At 34.1% G+C, this 19,966-nt stretch overlaps 1 protein-coding gene across 2 annotated transcripts; it reads right to left on the bottom strand.

Moving 5' to 3' along the window:
* Positions 1-3,580: 3,580 nt before the first annotated feature.
* LOC104237884 (rDNA transcriptional regulator pol5-like) lies at positions 3,581-13,841 on the bottom strand. Of its 2 annotated transcripts, none has more exons than XM_009792110.2 (9): positions 13,763-13,841; positions 12,717-13,296; positions 11,873-11,998; positions 11,598-11,795; positions 10,972-11,199; positions 9,766-10,893; positions 9,113-9,400; positions 5,704-6,154; positions 3,581-4,832 (listed from the first exon to the last, which is right to left on the bottom strand). In XM_009792110.2, the coding sequence occupies exons 2-9, from the start codon at positions 13,248-13,250 to the stop codon at positions 3,997-3,999; spliced, it is 3,789 nt and encodes a 1,262-aa protein (XP_009790412.1). In that variant the 5' UTR covers positions 13,251-13,296; positions 13,763-13,841; the 3' UTR covers positions 3,581-3,996. The 2 variants fall into 2 exon arrangements, with proteins under 2 accessions (XP_009790412.1, XP_009790411.1); XM_009792109.2 differs by having other exon boundaries at positions 12,717-13,265; positions 13,763-13,837.
* Positions 13,842-19,966: the final 6,125 nt, after the last annotated feature.

The raw sequence follows: 19,966 nt of genomic DNA, 5'->3' as shown, positions 1-19,966 counted from the left end.
TAAGTGAACTGTGTTAATTAAAGCTAGCTAGTGTATCTCGGGAGAGTGCAATAGTATATTACTGTGATTACTCGGGAGAGATTTATGGTAAGACGAGAGTTCATGATTGATAGAGAAGTGTTGGTACATTTATATGAAGCATAAACAGAAGGGATTACATCAATAGGGGAAATCTTTACCTTAGCTTTTTCTCATCATTGTTTACAACCTTAGCATTTTAGTTTACAGCTGTTTAATTTACTTGCAATTTTAGTTATTGAAGACACCATCAACTGTGATTCAAACGTTTGGGGAAATTGGTTCTCAAGAGTTTAGTAGTTCTAAAGATAGTGATTGATAGGTTAATTCTCTGTGGATTCGACCCTGGGCGTAATACTCGGGTTATATTTGCAACGTCCGCATTGTCCTTTTTATAAGACATAGTTGGGCGTGATCAACTACCTGAAAGTCAGTGTTCGTTTTTTTGGATAAAATGTCGAGTTCTGTGGCCTTGATTTAGGTCTGTTTGCACTGAAGTAATGGCTGCAGCTGTATAAACTTGTCACATTCGTTTTTGTTAAATTTGAGCACTGAAACAGATTCATGAAACCTTAAAGGTTGAAGCGTATTTGTTTGATCATTTTGTTGGTTTAGCTGAAGTTTGAACACTAAGTAATTTGTGTGCTTGGTTCATTCTTGAATTAGTGAGTCAACACACATTTAGCTTCACCTCTAGCCACAGAGGTTAATGTTCATGCTTCCAGCCGTCATTTCTGCCTTTGAATTTCTTAAAACAGTAGTTAATATGAAGCATGTGCAGTATTGCTTTGTTCTCTCAAATCAATTTATTTGCTAGTCGAGTTGTTTTAGTTTTTGGTACGAAAAAATGTTCAAGAGTCTCCTTCCCTTTCTCTTAAATAGTCTGATAATAAGTACCCTGAAATTAATTTTCAAAATATTGTTTATTATTCAGAACCTAAAAAGAAACCAACTTTGAATAGTCTTGATGAGGCTGACCCTGAGCTTGTTTGGTATTTTGATAAATTGGGTGTGCCTTTAAATGAAAGGAATCATTTAGCAAATGTTGTTGTTGATGTTGTTCTTGATAGTGTTTTTATTGCCACTACTCATAGGAAGACTTTAGAGAAGTCTAATGTTATTTTTTGTTCTATTTCTGAGGCTATTAGGGAGCATCCAGATTTAGTCAGGAAGTATTTGTTTAGAGTTGTGCCCCCTGGAAGATAATTTTTACGCAGCTCTTAATTCAGCTGTATTTAGTGATGGATCATTTGTGTATATACCCAAGAACACCAAGTGCCCTATGAAAATATCTACTTATTTTAGAATAAATGCAATGGAGGCTGGGCAATTCGAGAGGACTTTGATTGCTGCGGATGAAGGTAGTTTTGTGGAGTATTTAGAAGGGTGTACTACACCTTCATATGATACAAATCAGTTACATGCTGCTGTTGTGGAATTGTATTGCCATGAAGGTGTAGAGATTAAGTACTCCACCGTGCAGAATTGGTATGCAGGGAAGAGGAAGAAACAATTGAGTCATGAACATTTGTAGTTTTGCTTTAGGCACGTAATTAAATCATCACAACTATGGGGTTTTAAATATGAATATCCATAGTTCATTTAGTTGAATAGTTTTGAGGAGTGTCATTCATACATTTGAATCATATAATCTATGGCCCTCATATTTTATAACTTAGTTATTAAAAATTAATCCCGTAGTTTGCTTTAGGCACGCAACTAAATTATTATAACTACGGGTACGATTCCCGTGACGTGGTTGTAATATTTAGTTTTTTTTTTTAAATTAGATTAAAGCAAGAGCATCTTTAGTTTGCCTTCAAGAAAAAAAAAATATACAAATCTTTTCTTTTAAAATAATTTGAGGTGCGTCATACACAAATAAAATCCATAACATATGACCCTCATATAAATACAAAATTAGTATAGAAAATACCTTGAACTTTCGTAGTTTGCTTTAGGCGCGTTAATTAAATAATTATCATAGCTACGGGTACGGTTCCCGTGACGTGGTCGTGACATTTAATTTCTAAAAAAGGTCGGGGTACATTTATATGACTCTGGCACAATTTAATATTATTAATTAAAATAAACATGTTGTGGATCGTGGGTACGGTTCCCATGACTCGATTCGCAATGTGTAATTAGTAATTAGTTGTATAATAATTGGATTATTAAAAGTGGTTTAAAAGGAATAAAATGCACATAGGTTCCAAAAATGTTTTAAAATCAAATAAATAGGCCAATAATAATAGTTGAGCGACCGTGCTAAAACCACAGAATCCGGGAATGCCTAACACTTTCTCCCGGGTTAACAGAATTCCTTATCCGGATTTCTGTGTTCGCGGACTGTAAAATAGAGTTAATCTTTCCTCGATTCGGGATTTAAAACCAGTGACTTGGGACACCATAAATTATCCCAAGTGATGACTCTGAATTTTAATTAAATAATCTTGTTTCGATTGTCACTTAAATTGAAAAAAACTCCATTACTCCGTTCCGGGATAGTAAAAAGGAGGTGTGACAATATACACTTTAAAACAGTGATGTGAAAGTTTAGAAGAATTCGGGAATGTAAGGAATTTGGAGAGTTTTGAAAAAAAGGGTAACGTAAGGATTTTGAGGAAATTTGGTTTTCTATTACCCAAAATAAATGCTAAGAATCAAGGAAAATATATCTTGCCACAGCTGGGCAATGGCTATAAAAAATACGTATGATCAACCCAATTTATAAATCGAGTAAAAAAATTTGGCTATTTTTAGCTTATTGCTAATATGGGCCACTAATTTAGTTAATATTTCTATTTTTTTAATGGCAACTGAAGAAAGATAACATTTTTGCAAGTCAAGCATTTAATAATTTGTTCTTTTCGTGATAGCGACTTAAACAACGACTACAACTTTATTATAGTTTCTTTTTAATTATTTTTTTTCAAACTTACTGCCTGAACAGTTAAAAGGCCATAGGAAGCTTCCATGACCACGTCCTGCATCCTTGGCACACAATTCTCAACTGCAAATTTGTAGCCCTTTCGCTGTGTGGAAAATTATCTAAAATATGATAAACATAATTTCAGGGAAAACCTTTTAATTTACTTGTTTTATTACTTTCCCCTCTTATAAAGGACGCTCTGTAACCTCCAAATTTGAACAAAGTGAGACGAGAAAACATGTCATGCACCAAATAATAGGCAGCATTAAGCTCGTTGAATTGTCTTCCAACATTAAAAAGACATTAATTTTGGGTACAACACATTAATATCTTTACTAGTGGTGGAGTGGTAAATAGTCTTTTATCCTTAACCAAAGGTCTCGGGTTCGAATCCCTGGATATGAAGTCGCTTTTGTTAGAGAACAATTTGCTATGTGAGACTTCCCGGTGCAAATCCAGATTTAATCGGGCCCAATTGTGGATAATGGACACCGGTTGGGAAGCAAAAAAAAAAAAGGATGCTTGCTTGCACATACACAATTAACAGGAATGCTAAATTTACTCAGGGTGTTATCAACACGACTCACCTACTTGATAATACTCAATAATCAGATTCCACAAAGTTCCAACTTCCAAAGTAATTCCAAATATAAATAATGACATGGATTCATAGGTGAAGAATGACAAGTGGAATCACTCACCGGTAAGATGTAAATTCGCGGTCCTATGCCAAAAATTTGGATCATACAATTAAAATGGACTACATACCACCAAAACTGCTAGTACTAGAAGCTTTTAACCGATGAAAAGAAATTGGTGAACACCGTAAAATTCCAACAGTAAAAAAACCTATAAATAACTATGGTCGGAAAAAATGCCAGGAAACAATGCCCAACTGGTCACTTCAACATTTGTATGCATGTTCTTGTAAATCCTTGTTTAATATCTTCACTAAGCCAAAATTTGCTGCCAGTAGAATCACACGTGCCAGGAACTCCCTGCATAATGATTTACATCAGATTACATTGACAACTCTGCCCTAATATTCACTTTTTCAAAGCGGGAACCATGTCACCCAGTTGAGATTCACAATCTGGTTCCAGAGCCCTAAGAAACGACGCTTTCAGATTAAGGTCTGTTAAAACCTGAATGACTTTGACACAGAACTTCCGCACATCAGCTCGTCTTGATGCCTTATCGGGCATATTTCTCAGCAGCGCATTAATTAGATAGCCTAACTTTGCAGCATGACTCTTCAACTTTTTCTTTGACAAATCCTGGCTGCTGTCATCAGGGTTTGCAGAAGTAATTGATTTTAAAATCTCAATAACCAGTTCAAGAGCTTCAATTTGCCGAAACTGTAGCTTTGCACTAGTACATTTCTCCAAAAGGACGCCAAAAAGGTGATGTCCAATCCAAGGTCGCCTTTTAAAAACTTCTTTTAGAAATTCACACTTCATTTGAAACTTTTTAGTCTTAAAATACTCCTCCAGAACTCCCTCAAATATACCAAAAACCTCCTGAAGTTCAGGCTCTGGAAGCTTTTTAGCATCAATTATCTTCAAAATCCAAAAGGTTGAACTCTGAGCAAGGGAATTGATCATTTTGTATCTATTCAAGGCGACAGACTGCTTTTTGTTTGACAAGTTAGCAGATTTCTTTTTCTTGAATGGTTTTGCTGCCAGTGTCAAGTTCCTTCCCAAGAGTGTCTTAAGCACTGCAAACTGAATGGCTTCACCTCTTGGATAGTCCTTTGCCTTGAAGATTTTCTTCTGTAAAATTCCCCAAATTCGCTGGACAAGCTGTTCGTTACCTTCCGTAGTGTGCGGGTTTACAAATGCTTGAGCTAGGTTTGAGAATATTTTTAATACTAGCGGCTTCCCTGCGAAATGGTAATTTCAAATAAGCATTCCCCCCCTTAATGAATCAATAAGATCAAATAAACAAGTGCCATTGAGTTTATTGATAATACTAGCAATAGAAACATGAAAAGTAGCTGCAATGCGTCATGCAAAAGGAACCACGGCCTCAGATCATGATATGCAGCCATAAAGATCAATGCTTATGGTGGTTCTTCTCTGATATTCTTTTAATTAATCATAGGGGTTAGTTTTATAAGACAAAAAATCTCTTAAAATCAATCCGGACTAAAAGAGTAGACCACAAATGGAAGAAGCAAAGAACCCATATATGTGATACCAACCTGTTGGAATTAAGTTTTAGCTATTCTTGTTGTTACATTTACACTGGTCCAATGTTCATTGAGAGACTTCTTATTCAAATTAAAGACTTGTGTGTGTATATATATAGCCAAAGCGTGAGATTATAAGAACATTTAGTTAATGACTCTAATTTACCTTAAAAGACAAATTATTTAATATATGCCGAAATTGTGGGCCAAAAAGCCAAATGGTTAAGCATTAACACTGCTTGGTCCCAACCGGGGCAACCAAAATAATTATGATGCCACATGGTGTGATGGTGCCAAACACCCCCCTCCTTTTTTGGTCATTGATTCTTTATTCAGTAGGGAATAAATGAAGATTAAGATGCTACTGATAACTTCACATGGAAAATGTACAACCTCTAAGGCTTAAAAAAGCATATACCCCAGTTTCCATCATAATGATCATGCCAAAATTCTAATCATGGAGTTAGGATATGAACTAAGATTATACATAAGGAGATCAGCTTTGAAGTCAATTCAGACATCCTTAAGATAAATACACTTAGTGAATCGAGAAAAGACTTGCCTGGATTTTCATGTAGGTAAATCTCTAGCAATGAGAGGACACGAAGTTTGAAGAGGATAAGCTGTGAATGAGCAGTTTCACCACCAGCCTGGTTCTTCCTTTCCTTGAATATTTTAGCAAGATAAGCGTCCATGCGGAACATGGCATCATCATCCATTCCCTCATCAGATTCATCATCAGAAGCTCCAGGAAGTTCTGAGCTTGCTGCTTCAACACCAACTACTGTCGCCGAGTCATCTGCCTGTCCATCACTCTCCGCAGTTTCATCCATCTCTGCTTCATCTGATTCCTCTGCTTCTTCAATGTCAAGAACATCCTCGTCGTCGTCGTCGTCATCTTCACTCTCACTTTTTTTTTCTCCGCGTCTGGCTGGTTTGAGATCTTTTTTTATAACCCGCAACATCCGAAGTAAGCCATCATCCGTGACATCACGACAAAAACATTTGAAAACCTAAAGAGACATGAAAAATTTTTAGTAGGTAAGAACTCTCCAACTAGAGGTTTCCACCCTCTCCATAACACAAGAAAATATAGATATAAAGAACGCATACATGCCCACTTACGAAAAATAAAGACAACAACCAACTTTAATGTATTCATATTATGCAACTGCTAAGTGTGTAGAATTCCGATCAGTGGACAAAGAAAGATAGTTGAAAGCTATCAAGTTCTTTTCCACATTGAAAAGACAGAGATGGGAGAGTCATCAATGGAACAGGAATAGAAACTTTTTTCTATAATAAGCAAATAACTCCGTAGCGAAGAGACCAACTACAGAATGTTTCAATGAGTTCCTTTTTGATGAAGTAAGCAGGTTTCACAGATGGCATCAAGCAGACACAGAAATAGAATGTTCTAATGAGTTCCCATGTTTGAGTTTGGTTAGACACATAAAAATGTAAAAGATTACAGTCAAATCAAACTGAAAATAATATGAATAGGTAAGGTATTTTGACTTTGTGAAGAAGGTAAACTTTATCCATTTGAGGAAAGACTAACACGTCCAGTCTTTTCGTGTTTTATTTGGGGGTTCGGGAGGTGCTAGTTTTGTGTGGGGGGAGGGGGGGGAGGAGGAACCGTAAAGGAAACTCAGACAAAAAACAGGAGAGTACCATTAAGAGAAACCCACTACAACAGGTGTATCAAGAAATAAATCTAATGAATCAATGCATTCACATCCTTTTTCTCGTGAGATAACAAGGGTCACTTCAAAGAAAAGCAACTACAACAGGTGCATCCAGAAAAGCAATATAATGAAGCATGCATTCACTACTTTTTTTCTCATTAGATAATAAGGGTCATCTGAAAGAAAATCTATGGGGAAGAGTGCAAAAAAAAAAAGGACGAATGGAGTTATGCATTCAGCAAAATTCTCTCTTTTGATAAGCAGCTTCAGATTTGGTGCTAAAGGTGACTTTGTGATTATAATTTGTATATTATTTGGATGTGAAGCTGCAAATCACCTTTCAATTATTTGTAAATAAAAAGGAAAAGGAAAGATATCTGACAGCTAAATAGACCCGACCTTCCAACTGTTTCTCACGAAGAATATTGTACTAGTCAAGTCCGCCTCCCAGCCCCATTTGAGGATACGAAAGTAGAGATGCATATACGCATAATGCAAGGATCAAAACGGCTAAGACTCGCTATTGGAATTAAAGTCTAATAAAACACAAAACATACATTAGTTGCAGCTGACTAATTGTGGTTTAGTTTTTACTAGATTTTTGCTACAAGACAGCAACTGATTATATATTACAAGAACCACTAATTACATTCAGTTTTCGTGTTTTCAACCATTTAGTGTCATCAAGTGGAAGTAGCTTGCTTTAAAAATTAATATTAGCAAAAACCAAGGCAAATTTTTTTCAGGAAAGGATAAAATATCATTGATGTCAAAGCAGCACCAAGTACGTCCTGTCAAATATAGTACAAGATGAGCAAAGCACTGATTTTGTCAAGCAAGACATTTACATTATGTACAAACACCAGGCTGCACCAAAAGGATAGATATAACGAAGATTAGCTGCACTTCCTTTTTGTCCTTCAAAAAGTCTATTGTTTCTTACTATCCACAGTCCACCAAAACTGCTTGAAAAATAGCTCTACCAGCAAATGACTTTTTAATTTTGTTTGCCTTGAGTAGGAAAATACTAAAGAAACCATCATGCTAAGGTCTGACTGTAAGGTATACTCCTCCAATACGAAATTGTACACCTACTGTCCTTCAGGCACATCCAAAAAGAATTAACCTATTTTATTAGAGAAAAAGTTAAACAATCTCCATGAATCAAACTAATGTAGAATAAACTGATTTGTTTGGTCTGTGACAGCCTGTTACGTTTCAAGTTACTGTAGAAATGTTTCTTTCAATAATGTGCACCAAGTCGGTGTTGCAGACATTTTTTAAGAGAAGTATAAATAGAAGTATGAAACTCAATATGTATACTGCAAATTTAGCCAGCATAACGAAAGTGAAGGTGAGGTGAGTTTATATGAGAATGCGGTGCCTAAATGCAAACAAGTCAGATATCTAGGCTTGATGGTACGATAGATGAAAATGTTACACATATAATTAAAATAGGATGGTTGAAGTGCTACCGAAATGTTATGCGAAGCATACATATCAAAGTGAAAGAGTTTCATAGAAATGTTTTAAGATCAGCAATGTTGGAGTGGATACCGGACCTCTAAAGGTCCAACATATTCACAAGATCAAAAATTCTTAAGAAGAATGTGTAGTCATGCAAGAGCATACAAGATTAATAATTGATCAGATTCAGCAAAAAGTGCAGGCAGCACACATGGAGGATAAAATGAGAGGCACTCGCTTAAGATGGTGAACAACCAGATGTACCGGTTGGTAGGTGAAAAACCATGGTGATTAAAGGTGATAGGACAAGATAAACCTAAACTCACATGAAAGGGAAATTATCTTGAAGACCTACGATCACTTGAATCCTCGTAGACTTGACAAAAAATTGGGTACAATGAAAAAAAAAGATCCATATAGGTAATACCAATTAGTTAGGGTTTAGTCATGTTGGTATGCTCACTTTAGGTCCACTATTCACTATGAGTTTTTTAATTTTGTTAGGGATTTGAATGCCATCAAAGAATGTGGAGAACTTTTTAGTGCTATAGCCGAACCCTACTAACTTGGGATTGAGGTGTAGTTGTTCTAACTCGGTGTTTTTTAATCGTAGTTTCTATTATCAAAGCCAAATAAAAAATTTCAGGATGGAGTTCGCATCAAAATGCACTTGGTGAATGATACATTAGGAATAACATATTAGCACCTCATCAGGCAAGGGTTTCGAGAGGATAGTAAATCACCAGAAGTACTGATGGGATATTATGCTTGCTTTTCTGTATTTACTTGCGCAACAGTAATCAATCAAAAATTTACCTCCTCAATAGCAGTCCGCAATGGAGCTGATGACTGAGGCAGCAACGAAAGCATGGTGTCCACTAGAACATCCATCAGTTCAGGTGTACCTTCTCCATCTACTTCATCTTCTCCAGAGGAAGCAAGAAGATCAGAAGATTGAAAAGCTTTTGTACAGCAAATAACCAATTCGGAGGCGGCTTCGGAAAACTCCCCAGGCCGAAGTAGGACTTGAAGCAACAATTGTATCAGAAGGTACCTCATGGAATGAAACTTATTTGTGTCAATACTTGGGCCCAAGTTTCTCTCCTGCCATCATTTGGAGAAAAAAGAATAATGTAAGATGGAAAAAGAAAAGCAATCGAAGTTTCTCACAGAAGAAATGAAGTACATTTCGCTTTCCTGAACACAGTTATAGTGGTTAATCTGAAATAACGAATACAAGTCCCTGATGGAAATATAAAATGAGTACTAAGAAGATATGGTTTTTGAATTAGCTTACTCAGACTCCTCACCCAAGAAGGAGAACACGCTTATCTAACAATAAAGAAGAGTTGAAAGGCCTAAAGCAAGGGACATCGGTTTCACAAAAGGCAGAAAATAGTTTGATTAGTGCTGAAGTCAGCAACCTTACTAGGATGCTACAAAAATGAAGAATCACAAAAATATCTCACCTGTCTTGAGAGCTGAGACTCCATATCCTGCAATTTTTTGAATGCCTCGTCATCCTCAGCATTCAAGGGCCTGAACAGTGAAACAGAAGGAATGTTTCGCAACGTGGTAAGAAATCGCATGAAATACGCTCCAAGATCATTAACTTCAACACCACTTGCCACAACATGAGGTCCTTCTCCTTTTAGAGCATTTGACAGCAGTAACTGTAGCTGCTCAATGCACATTCTACAAAGAGCACTTGAAATGGAAGACTTTGGCCACCTAAACTTCTCCTCCAATTCAAAAGATGTCACCTCAGTTCCAAGAGTTGAAGAGAATAAACCCTGAACGGCCAGAAATTTGAGAATTTCTCTTTGCACCCTGAACCTTGCATTTGTATCCAAAGTTAGGTGTTTCAAGCTATTGGGAAGTGACTCTACAACCCAGCCTTTCAAAAAATCTGAAGTTGCTGCTGCTCCAACAGAATCCTTATAATCTACGGAACCAATTTCTGAGTTGTCATCTGTTGTTTGACTCTGATCTGAAGGCTCATCTGAAGCATGACCTTCATCCAGGAACAAGTCAACCAAGTTCTGAATGAGAAGCATGCATCCCGACTCAGTTTTAAACTCAGCCATCAACTCTTTTACTGTTTTTGTCCTGGTGATGGAATCAAATTTCCCATTACTATGTTTCTGTAAAGCCACAATAACTGCCACTCTTCTTACATCATCATGCTTCACCCACTCAGATAATTCTTTCACAAAATATTGACTGGCTTTGAGTAGATTAGTGTCTTTTCTGGAAAGTACATCCATTAAGCAACGTACAACTTTGTACGATAGGATATTGTAGATGCACGAAGCAGGCAGTTTTGGAAGGAGAAGCAGCAGAACATTGAGTGCCAAGCTCTTGCGTTCATGAGATGGTGATGAAAGAAGTGATCCTTCAATGATAATTTCGCAAAAGTTTTTAAGATTTTTCTCAATATCTTCTTCTGCTGAGCTACCCTTGCGGTTTTTTTTGTGCTTTTTTACGGAATTCAAAGCTGCTGAGGGATCAAACTCTTGTACAACATTTTCAGGTAAGAGAATATTTACCAAGGAATGCCATACACTATGAGTTCGTGGATGGCAGAAACTGGACTCCTGCACATCCATAAAGTCCACAGATCAAAATAGGAACAAACCTTTTCAACGAAGGAAAATGAAGAAGTTTAATAGCACCTTCAAGCAATTGGAAAGCAAGGACAGATGTTCGACAGTGAAAAGCCTGCCGGGGCTACAAGGAATAGGCAGAAGCTCTCCAAACTCTTTATCATCGAAACGAACTTTTTCACGTATAGCAAGGGCAAGAAGCAAACCATCCGGATTTCCAACTTCTGTTGCACCTTCAAACCACTCTTTAAGTCCGGGAGCTTCAAGTATATGATCCAATGAAGCTTCAACAGGTAACTGACATGACAAAAATGTGGATAGTGACACGGCTAAACAGAATGCACCTTACGGAAAAAACAAAATTAGAGGAAAAGGACATAATGGTAAAGAACAAATGCACTTAATTACAAAAAGCTGAACCAGCAGCATGACAGAAGCAATTTTAGAGTAATAGGAAAATGTGATACTTTTTGGACAAGTAATAGCACATTTTATTGTGCAACAGATGGTACAGGAAGAGGTGATGTTTATAAGACAAGTGAAGATGTCCTAAAAGTTTCATAAAGGAGATGTATAAGCTCATATAAGTTCGTAATGACACAACAAAGCCAATCTATGAATCTATTTTTAAGTAATAACTAAATCGTACATGCTAAGCTTAAATTTGCAATTCACGGGCTTGTAAAATAAAGTACCTTCTCAACCAACTCCAAGATAATTAAAACAGCAGGCTCTTGCAAGTAACGCTTTTTCGTTGCCAGTGAGACAAGAGAACCAACAAATTCTTTAATATAAGGAGTGTCCTTATCAGCAGTCCACTCTAAAAGTAATCTTCCTGATCTTGCAATAGCTCCATAAGCAAACAAGCGTCCCAGTAAGCAATCTTTTATGTCCTACAAAACAAAATTAAACTGTCAAGTCAGCCCATAGGAAAACTAATAAGTTCACGAACAAAGGCGATCATTCCCACCTGACCCTTCATGGAAGAAGAGATCTCCAATAATTCCACAATTAGCTTCAATAGCGCACCCACTTTTATGCACGGAACTGTACCAACCAATACTGTCATTCCTAATGCAAATCCTTGCCTTGCACACTGTACATATAAGAAACAGATAAAGACTTTGTAGGGGAAGATTGAGCTTATTAAGACAACCATGGCACATAGAACTATGAGTAGCATGGCACATAAAACTATAAGAAGAATAGACATCTGCCACTAAGCCTATAATTTTTCATTTGACCTTTAAATTTAAGTCTGTGGACAATATAGCTACTAAAGTTATTCAAAGACACAAGCTATGAGTAATCTACCTGCCAGTGACCATAATGTAACTTTCTGAGGTTCTACCATAAAATAACATTTCAAACGTAAAGACAGGAGAGCATAGCTTAATCATCTTATTGTATGATACACATTTCCTGCATGAATTTGCTTTTATCAGGTGGGAAGTAAACAAGAACACATAAAGATATTTTAGCACATTACAAATATGTTATTGCTGCTAGCTGTACGTACTTCTCACTTCTCAGCATTTTGTTAAAGCTGGAAATCAATAATACTATCTATTGTTGATTAAAAAAAGAACCTGTGAAGATATTCGTCTCCCAACAAAATTTCAATTACAAAATGATGGAAAGGCATACAACCATATTTAAACCATTAAGTTTAATAGTAACAGCATAATTAGGCATTTATCGTTTTAAAGATAAGGGACAAGAATGCGGTAACTAGTAGCGGTAAAAAACAATTAGGCACTTATTATTTTCAACAAAACTGCAGAACAATTATACTACAAATTAGACAAACACACCTCTCTTGATGAAGAAACACCACGAATGAGCCTTCGAACTGCATATCTCAAAGAAGGGGCACAGTTATTCAACCCATCATCCTTTTCAGCTTCCAATTTGAGCTGACCATCAACCACTTCCTTGTTCTCCAGATTATCATAAGCTTTCTGAACTTCAAGCAACTCAGCAACTAAAGACTGAGCAGCTTCTTCTCTAATAGACACTTCAGCAGCTGCAAGGTCCTTAAATACACCAATGTGGAACTCAGGCAACCCACTACTAGTAGTAGGAGAAATCTCTGTCCTCTCATTACATCTCGATTCAAGAGAGGTCATCATTTGTTTATGCCAAGCCTCAGCTTTTCTCTCAGACTCGGCTCTGTGTCTCTCTTTGTCTAGAGCTTTCTTTTGCTTCTTCCTCTCCATAGGATTGATGGAATTCTTGTGAGGAGTTGATGGGGTATTGGGTTTCTCCTCTGTTTCGGCCTTTCTTTTTTTAGTGTCTTTCTTCATTTTCTCCCTTGGCTGCTCAGACCCAACCATCTCCACGCTCATACTTCCAGCGTTTGTCTATCTCGACAAAAGTCCAAGTTGTAAGGTACTAAATAAATCAATACATCATTTAAGATAGTTAGAATTGTAAAGTTCCTACAATTATATTTTGGTAGTTCCTAAAATACAGAAAATTATGAACAATTAGAGAAATAAATCCTTTCTTGATGAAAATAGAACAAAATCAAACTTGAAATTTCTAGAGAATCATACACTTTCTAAGAGAAGGACAAAATAAAATTTCTAAATTATTTCAATGATTCCTAGACAGCCAACCATTGAAGCATATTAAGTATAACGCAGCACACAGTTATATTTAAATTAATTAAAGCCAAATTTCAGCTAACCAAACACTAAACTATGTTCAATTTCCACATTGCCTCGGAGCTTTCATTTAGACTCATGGAAATAGAACATCAAATTTGTACCTAGAACATCTCAATCATTATAGTTAAGAGGTTTGGAGTATCTATAATGAATGGACAGATAGCACGCGAGAGAAGAGAAACACATACAGTTTTGATTCAGACGACAGGCTTCGTTTTCACAGGGACGAGGAGGAGCAACTTAGCGGCAGAGGGTTTAGAAAGAAATAGAATTAAGACACAAGTATAGTTACATATGGGCTGCGTATTTCGGATTCATATGGGCTGGGCCTAAGTCTGTATTCAAAGGGATCTTTTGCATAAATAGCCGGTCGAATTTACTCTTTACCTTTTATAGTTGGTATATATAGATACTATTATTACATGAATTATACATAATATTATATATTCACCTGCTATTTTTTAGAACATTATAAATATGCAATTGTTGCTAGTTGTACATAGTGCTCAGTATTTTGTTGATGCTGGCAATCAATCATATTATCTTTTACTAGTTAAGGAAAACCCTACAAGGATATTAGTCTCCCAACAAGTTTTCAATTATAAAACAAACTCGAGCATTTCTCAACATTTAAAGTTTTATTTCTGAAGCGAGTTTTAGACTTTTAGCAAAGCAGCTCTTGGGAGTCGTATCGATTGGTTGAAAGGTCTGAAAGAGTAGTTGTTTTGGGGAGGGTGATACCCATTGGTACCAGATTCAAGATTTTTTTTTTGGGGGGGGGGGGGAGGGGGATAATATTATATAATATTATATATTTATCAACTATTTTTAGTTTAACCAGTTGGGTGGACAACTATTTAAATTAACTCTTCTTATAAGAATTTTGATTTGTAAAGTACTAATATATACAGACAAAAAAATAAATTTATCACATTTGTGTTGTGTTGGATTTAACTTAAATGACTAATAGTGTGGGAAAAAAATTATATCACAAGTATATTTATTTTATTTTCTAGGTTATTAATCTTACTAGTCTTAGGATACGCGAATCGCATATGTACTTTAGTTTCAATAAGTAAATTAATAAAAATCGCATAAACATCTATATCTATCTATACTATATTAAAAGCACGAAAACCCTTAGCGAAATGTCGTTCGCCTTTTTTACCCTTCTAAAATGCCTTTGATAATGGATAAAATTGTAACTCAAGTGCTTTCCTAATATTTAGGATATTAAAATCAATTAAAACTTATCTTTCCTTATTAAATTAGGTAAGAAGAAAAATACATATATATTTTACCTTATATATATTATACTAATTGAAAATAGATGAGAACATTTATACGGTGCTTTGAATTGAATTCTAATTTAATTGAAATATGAGGACATGAAATCGCATATTAAGTTAATGTTTTTTAATACAATAGCATTCACATTAAAATTGTTTTAACATGGAACAATTAAATGTGCACTTTAAATATTCTTATTTTAGTCATATAATATAATTAATCCATATTCAATTAAGCAACCAAAATAATTATTTGATGCATATTTTAATCATACTAAATCGTAAAAGCTAATCTATATTATAAAAGCACGAAACCTCTACAGAAAATGATGATTGACTTTTTATTCTTTAAAAATAAATTTCACATTGAATACTAATATAATTTAAATATTTTCATAATATTTCGGACTTTAAAATCAATTAAATTTTTACTTATTGAATCTTTTTTTATTTAAACTATATAGGAAGTATAAATATTTAAAACTTTAAAATAGATTATATATTAAAAATAAAACGTTTAAATTAATATGTACATGCACACGCATTAAATTTCAATAATGTTTTATAGTATTTGTGCATCCTATTAGATTTTTGTTTTAGTAATGCTTTCTTTGCTACGCACGTTTCGACAAAGTTATGTAAATTATGATATTTTTTCATCTCAGCAACTAAAACCTTACTACTTAGGTAATATTGAAACCTTTGAAAGGAGATAAATTGAGACATAAGATTTAATTTTTAAATTTATGTTATATGATTTTTTTTTAAAGAATCGTAATAAAAGTGCTAATTAAACATGTTTGTATCTTCTCGCATGAACTTAAGAATAGCTTTTGAATAATATTTTTAAAAAAAGTTTTAAATCTTCAAGGCTATGTGTTTTTACTGAAACTGAAAAGGAAGTATAATAACTGGTAAAATTGAACCGATAAAACTAAAAAAAATAGAACATAATTTAAAGTGAATATATTGATAATGATTGAGAACTTCTATGAACAAAATTTTTTCTTTATTGAGTTAGTTATATAGGATTAGTATTTAATTAACTACGGAAGCTTACACTTTATTTTATAATTTAAAAATATATATTTAATCTTCTTACCAAAAATTACTTACTAAGATAGGGAACACGCGCAACGCGCGTACACTAAAACTAGTTATTAAAAATTGTATTTGAGTTATAAATTAAAAGTATAATTAAATAAATTAAAACTTTTGGAGTTAGAGCATGAAAGGGATCGCGTCTTGTCTTAGTTTTCGAGTGTGGCCATTGACATAGCTGTGGGAGTAGTATTTTTTAAATTTGGTTTCCTAATATTTAGGACACTAGTAGAAACCGCCAAAAAAAATCTCAGCGCACCAAATTTATATCTTTCTAACATAAAAGTATTAGCATAATACATTTGTTCGTCTTAGTATGTCTATTAAACTATTACGAAATATCCTCATAAAAATTCTTAAATGTTATAAATAGAGTTTTATTTAAGGTGAATGTCTATATTTTAGAAAGATTTTAAGGTTTATTACTTGGTGACTAAGTCACTTTTTTCCTATAAATAGAGGGGTTTTATTTCATTGTAATTTATCTCAAATCAATAAGAATTCTCTCTCTACTTTTCTGTGCAATGTTCTTCTTTTTCTTTTATTGTTTTATAATACGTTACCAGCACAAGACTCTAAACAATTGAGTAGAGGCTTTGGGATACGTGCATGGTGCTCAACTTGTACATAATATTGAGTATAATGATTGTCAATTATTCCATGAACTTCCCTCAAGAATAAATTCTGGATTTAAGATAAGTATTTTACCTTATTTTTCTCTTTTAAAATTCTTGACATTCTATAATTTGATTTTAAATACAAGCAAAGACAACAAATTTTGACTATAACTCTAATGGAGTTAGTAAGAAATTATAACCACCCGAAATGGTAAAATTTCTATGTCTTGCCATGATCAAATTCATGTATGATTGTGGGCAAAGAATTGGAAACTCGTCCCATTGAATTTGCTTCATTCTCATTCCCTTAAGAGAATGTGATAGCAGTATGTAATAAGTTTGAAAGAAGACAAAATTATTACTATGAATGTATCAATGGATGTGGACGTGGCAATAGACGAAATTATAATCGTCATCATTGTTGTAATGAGAACAATAAGGATTCTCAAAATAATCCTTCACTTTGTGATAGTAATATTTGTCATCGATTTGACATGAAATTTGGTAAAGCACATATAGATGATTATGGTCCATTCATGATGTGAATGTGACAACATGTGATTTATGAATACATATTCATTCTTGGAAGAATATGAACGTGCTAGTGATAGTGAATATATCACACTCACCTCTAGAAGGGTGTTTGAGATGAAAAATAAATAATGTCATTATTATGGCATGAATAGTCATTGGTCACGTACCTATTATATGCCAAAATATTATGGCAATGTGATTATTAAAAGACAATGGTAATGCAAGAAACAGATCTTGCATATAATTTGACCATGACCATAATGGTATAACTTTCTCTTTAAAAGAGATATTCACCACATGTATATTGGTGAATATGAGGTAGTACAAAATTAATTGAGAGCTCTGGAAGAGCCAATTATTACTATTTTGGAGGAATACAATTGCTTATCATGTCAATTTATTGTGTCGTAGTAAGTCTCAAAGAAACTTATTCAGTTTCTAAAGTATTCACGAAAGCGGTTAGTTATATTGAGACTACAAATAAAGGAAAGATTTAATATCTTCTGTTACTACAACTTGTAGCGGGATAATATTTATGTGAAAAGTTACCCGCTTTATTCTCTAATTTGTACTACACAAATAAAAGAATATTATAATAAAGTAGAAGTTTATTGATATAAAACTCATATCATAATAAACTTGGAGTTTATTGATATCCAGTTGGCATATTTGGTTTAGTCATATCAATTTAAGCATGATGTGCAAAAAAATAAAAGAGAATTCACATGAGTAAATATTAAAGAACTAGAAAGTTCTCTATGAATTCTCTAATGTTGCTTGTTCTCATGAATTAATAGGCTAACTAAAGTTGGGACTGAATCCCATGAATGCTAGAAATATCAAAGGTGAATATGGACTCATTCACCTACCATGTAAACCTTATAAAGATACATCTATGAGATGGTTACATGTACGATTATTAACCTGACCGGTGTTTGCGAGGTAACTTGCTCAGTAATTTAATTTTGAGTATAATTTCCAGATTTTCTATTCAAGACAGTTCATCTTGATAAATTAGTTTATATCCCAGTTGGTTTAGCAAAATGATTTATTGAGTGTCTCCACTTAATGGAAGAATTACACAATAGATCACTCCATAAGGTGACCTTGCAGTATTTAGCCCAGTTACAAGTTTGCAAATGTGTAGCCAAATATCAATAAACTCATATCCGATTTTTTTTTTCTTTTTTATTCTCCAGATCTTCCGACGTGAAAGATCCTTGAGTTTCCATTCTCCTTTTTTCCTCGAGTTTATACATACCTATCCCATCTACAAAAATGCAAAAACCGACACGAGAAACCTAAAATCTCTTCTTCTTCAATGCTAATCTTGTTAAATTTTAAATATGATTTTATGAGAAATTTGGAGTGGGTATTGTTTGAACTTATTAGAAATAGTATAAGTAGGTCGTATACAAAGTTTGAAGTCATTTGATGGAGTTTTGGACTAGTTTTGAATAAGAATTGCAAGTGAAATCGTATAAGAAGTTCGTCGGAGATGTTTATACACTTTTATACAAAGAGGTACATTATGTATATAGTTGTATAAAAGTGTATAAAGATGTATAAGCATTGTAAAAAATATTCGTGATACCTATGTATATACGTGTAGAAGAAGAAGAATATGTGAGAAATTTACCAAATACATGTAAATAATGTATTATTGTGTATGAGAGTTGTTTATAAACTATTATATACTATTTATACATTATTATACAGATGAATCCTATCAATGGAACTTCACATGTTCTTCTTCTTTCTTTGGGATGTTCTGAAATTTAACTCAAATCTAGCTTAAATCTACTCCAAATCACTTCAAATTTAAGTTTTGAACTCCTCTTGATGATTCAAATCAATTGGGACAACACTCAATCCAAACAACTAACAAATCAAAAAGCGCAATTTCTGAAATCGAAGCTTTGAAACACCTTTAATGGTGACTTCTATTTTCCAAGTTTTTAATCAACCACTGGTATTAGAATTACACATGAAATGAGAATAAGACTGAGACCGTGCAAATACCTTCTTTCTAGTTTGGTGATCCAACAACCTACCAAGTGAACCTCTTTAGTGCAAGCATAGTTCTTTCCACTCCAAACGATCTTCATATGACTCCAAAAAACTAATTTTTTTATGTATTATTTTTTCTTCTTCATCCAAATAGTGACGATTGGCTTTGAATCTGGAGGAGCGTTGATGGAGAATAATAATGATGGAAAACGTTTGGGATGCAAAGTTGGAGCACGAGGAGAAGAAGAACAGAGAAAAGAAAAAAGAAATTAAAAGGAGTGGGCTAATGGGTGAAAAATAATTTTCACATTATATACAACCTGGGCCATACTGGGTAAGTACTTCAAACGTGGGCCATTTTTTATGGGCTATTGAGCCAAGCGATAAGGAGTGCAATTCTCCCCACTTAATAGCTAAACTATTACTTATGAGAATAAAGTTATCTATATCAGTTTGATATACATTATATAGGAAAGTATATTATTTTCTCCCCTCATAAGTGGTTTAGGGTCAGGAACCAAATAATTTTATTTTATTATTTTTGTTGTGTGGTGTATATTTTGATTAATACCATAACGCACATAGATGAGTTCTCAAAGTTGAGGAAGAAAGTTAGTTTTTCTAACATGAGGGGGAGACAAGATAAACAGTTGAGAAAAAGTTATGTGAAATGAATTATCATTTGTACATCTATATCCTCAAATAAGATAATATGAAGTTCATAAAAAATAATTCATCTGTAATATAATGCAAAACATGCCAAATGCATTTGCTAACCCAAAGAAAGTGACTATATTCTTATTGCAAATGCTCTTATTAAGTCCTAGAAGGACAAAGTCTA

This window comes from Nicotiana sylvestris, chromosome 1 (assembly GCF_000393655.2).
Source record: "Nicotiana sylvestris chromosome 1, ASM39365v2, whole genome shotgun sequence".
NCBI classification, from domain to species: Eukaryota; Viridiplantae; Streptophyta; class Magnoliopsida; order Solanales; family Solanaceae; genus Nicotiana; species Nicotiana sylvestris.
This window is presented reverse-complemented; position numbering and strand designations above follow the sequence as displayed.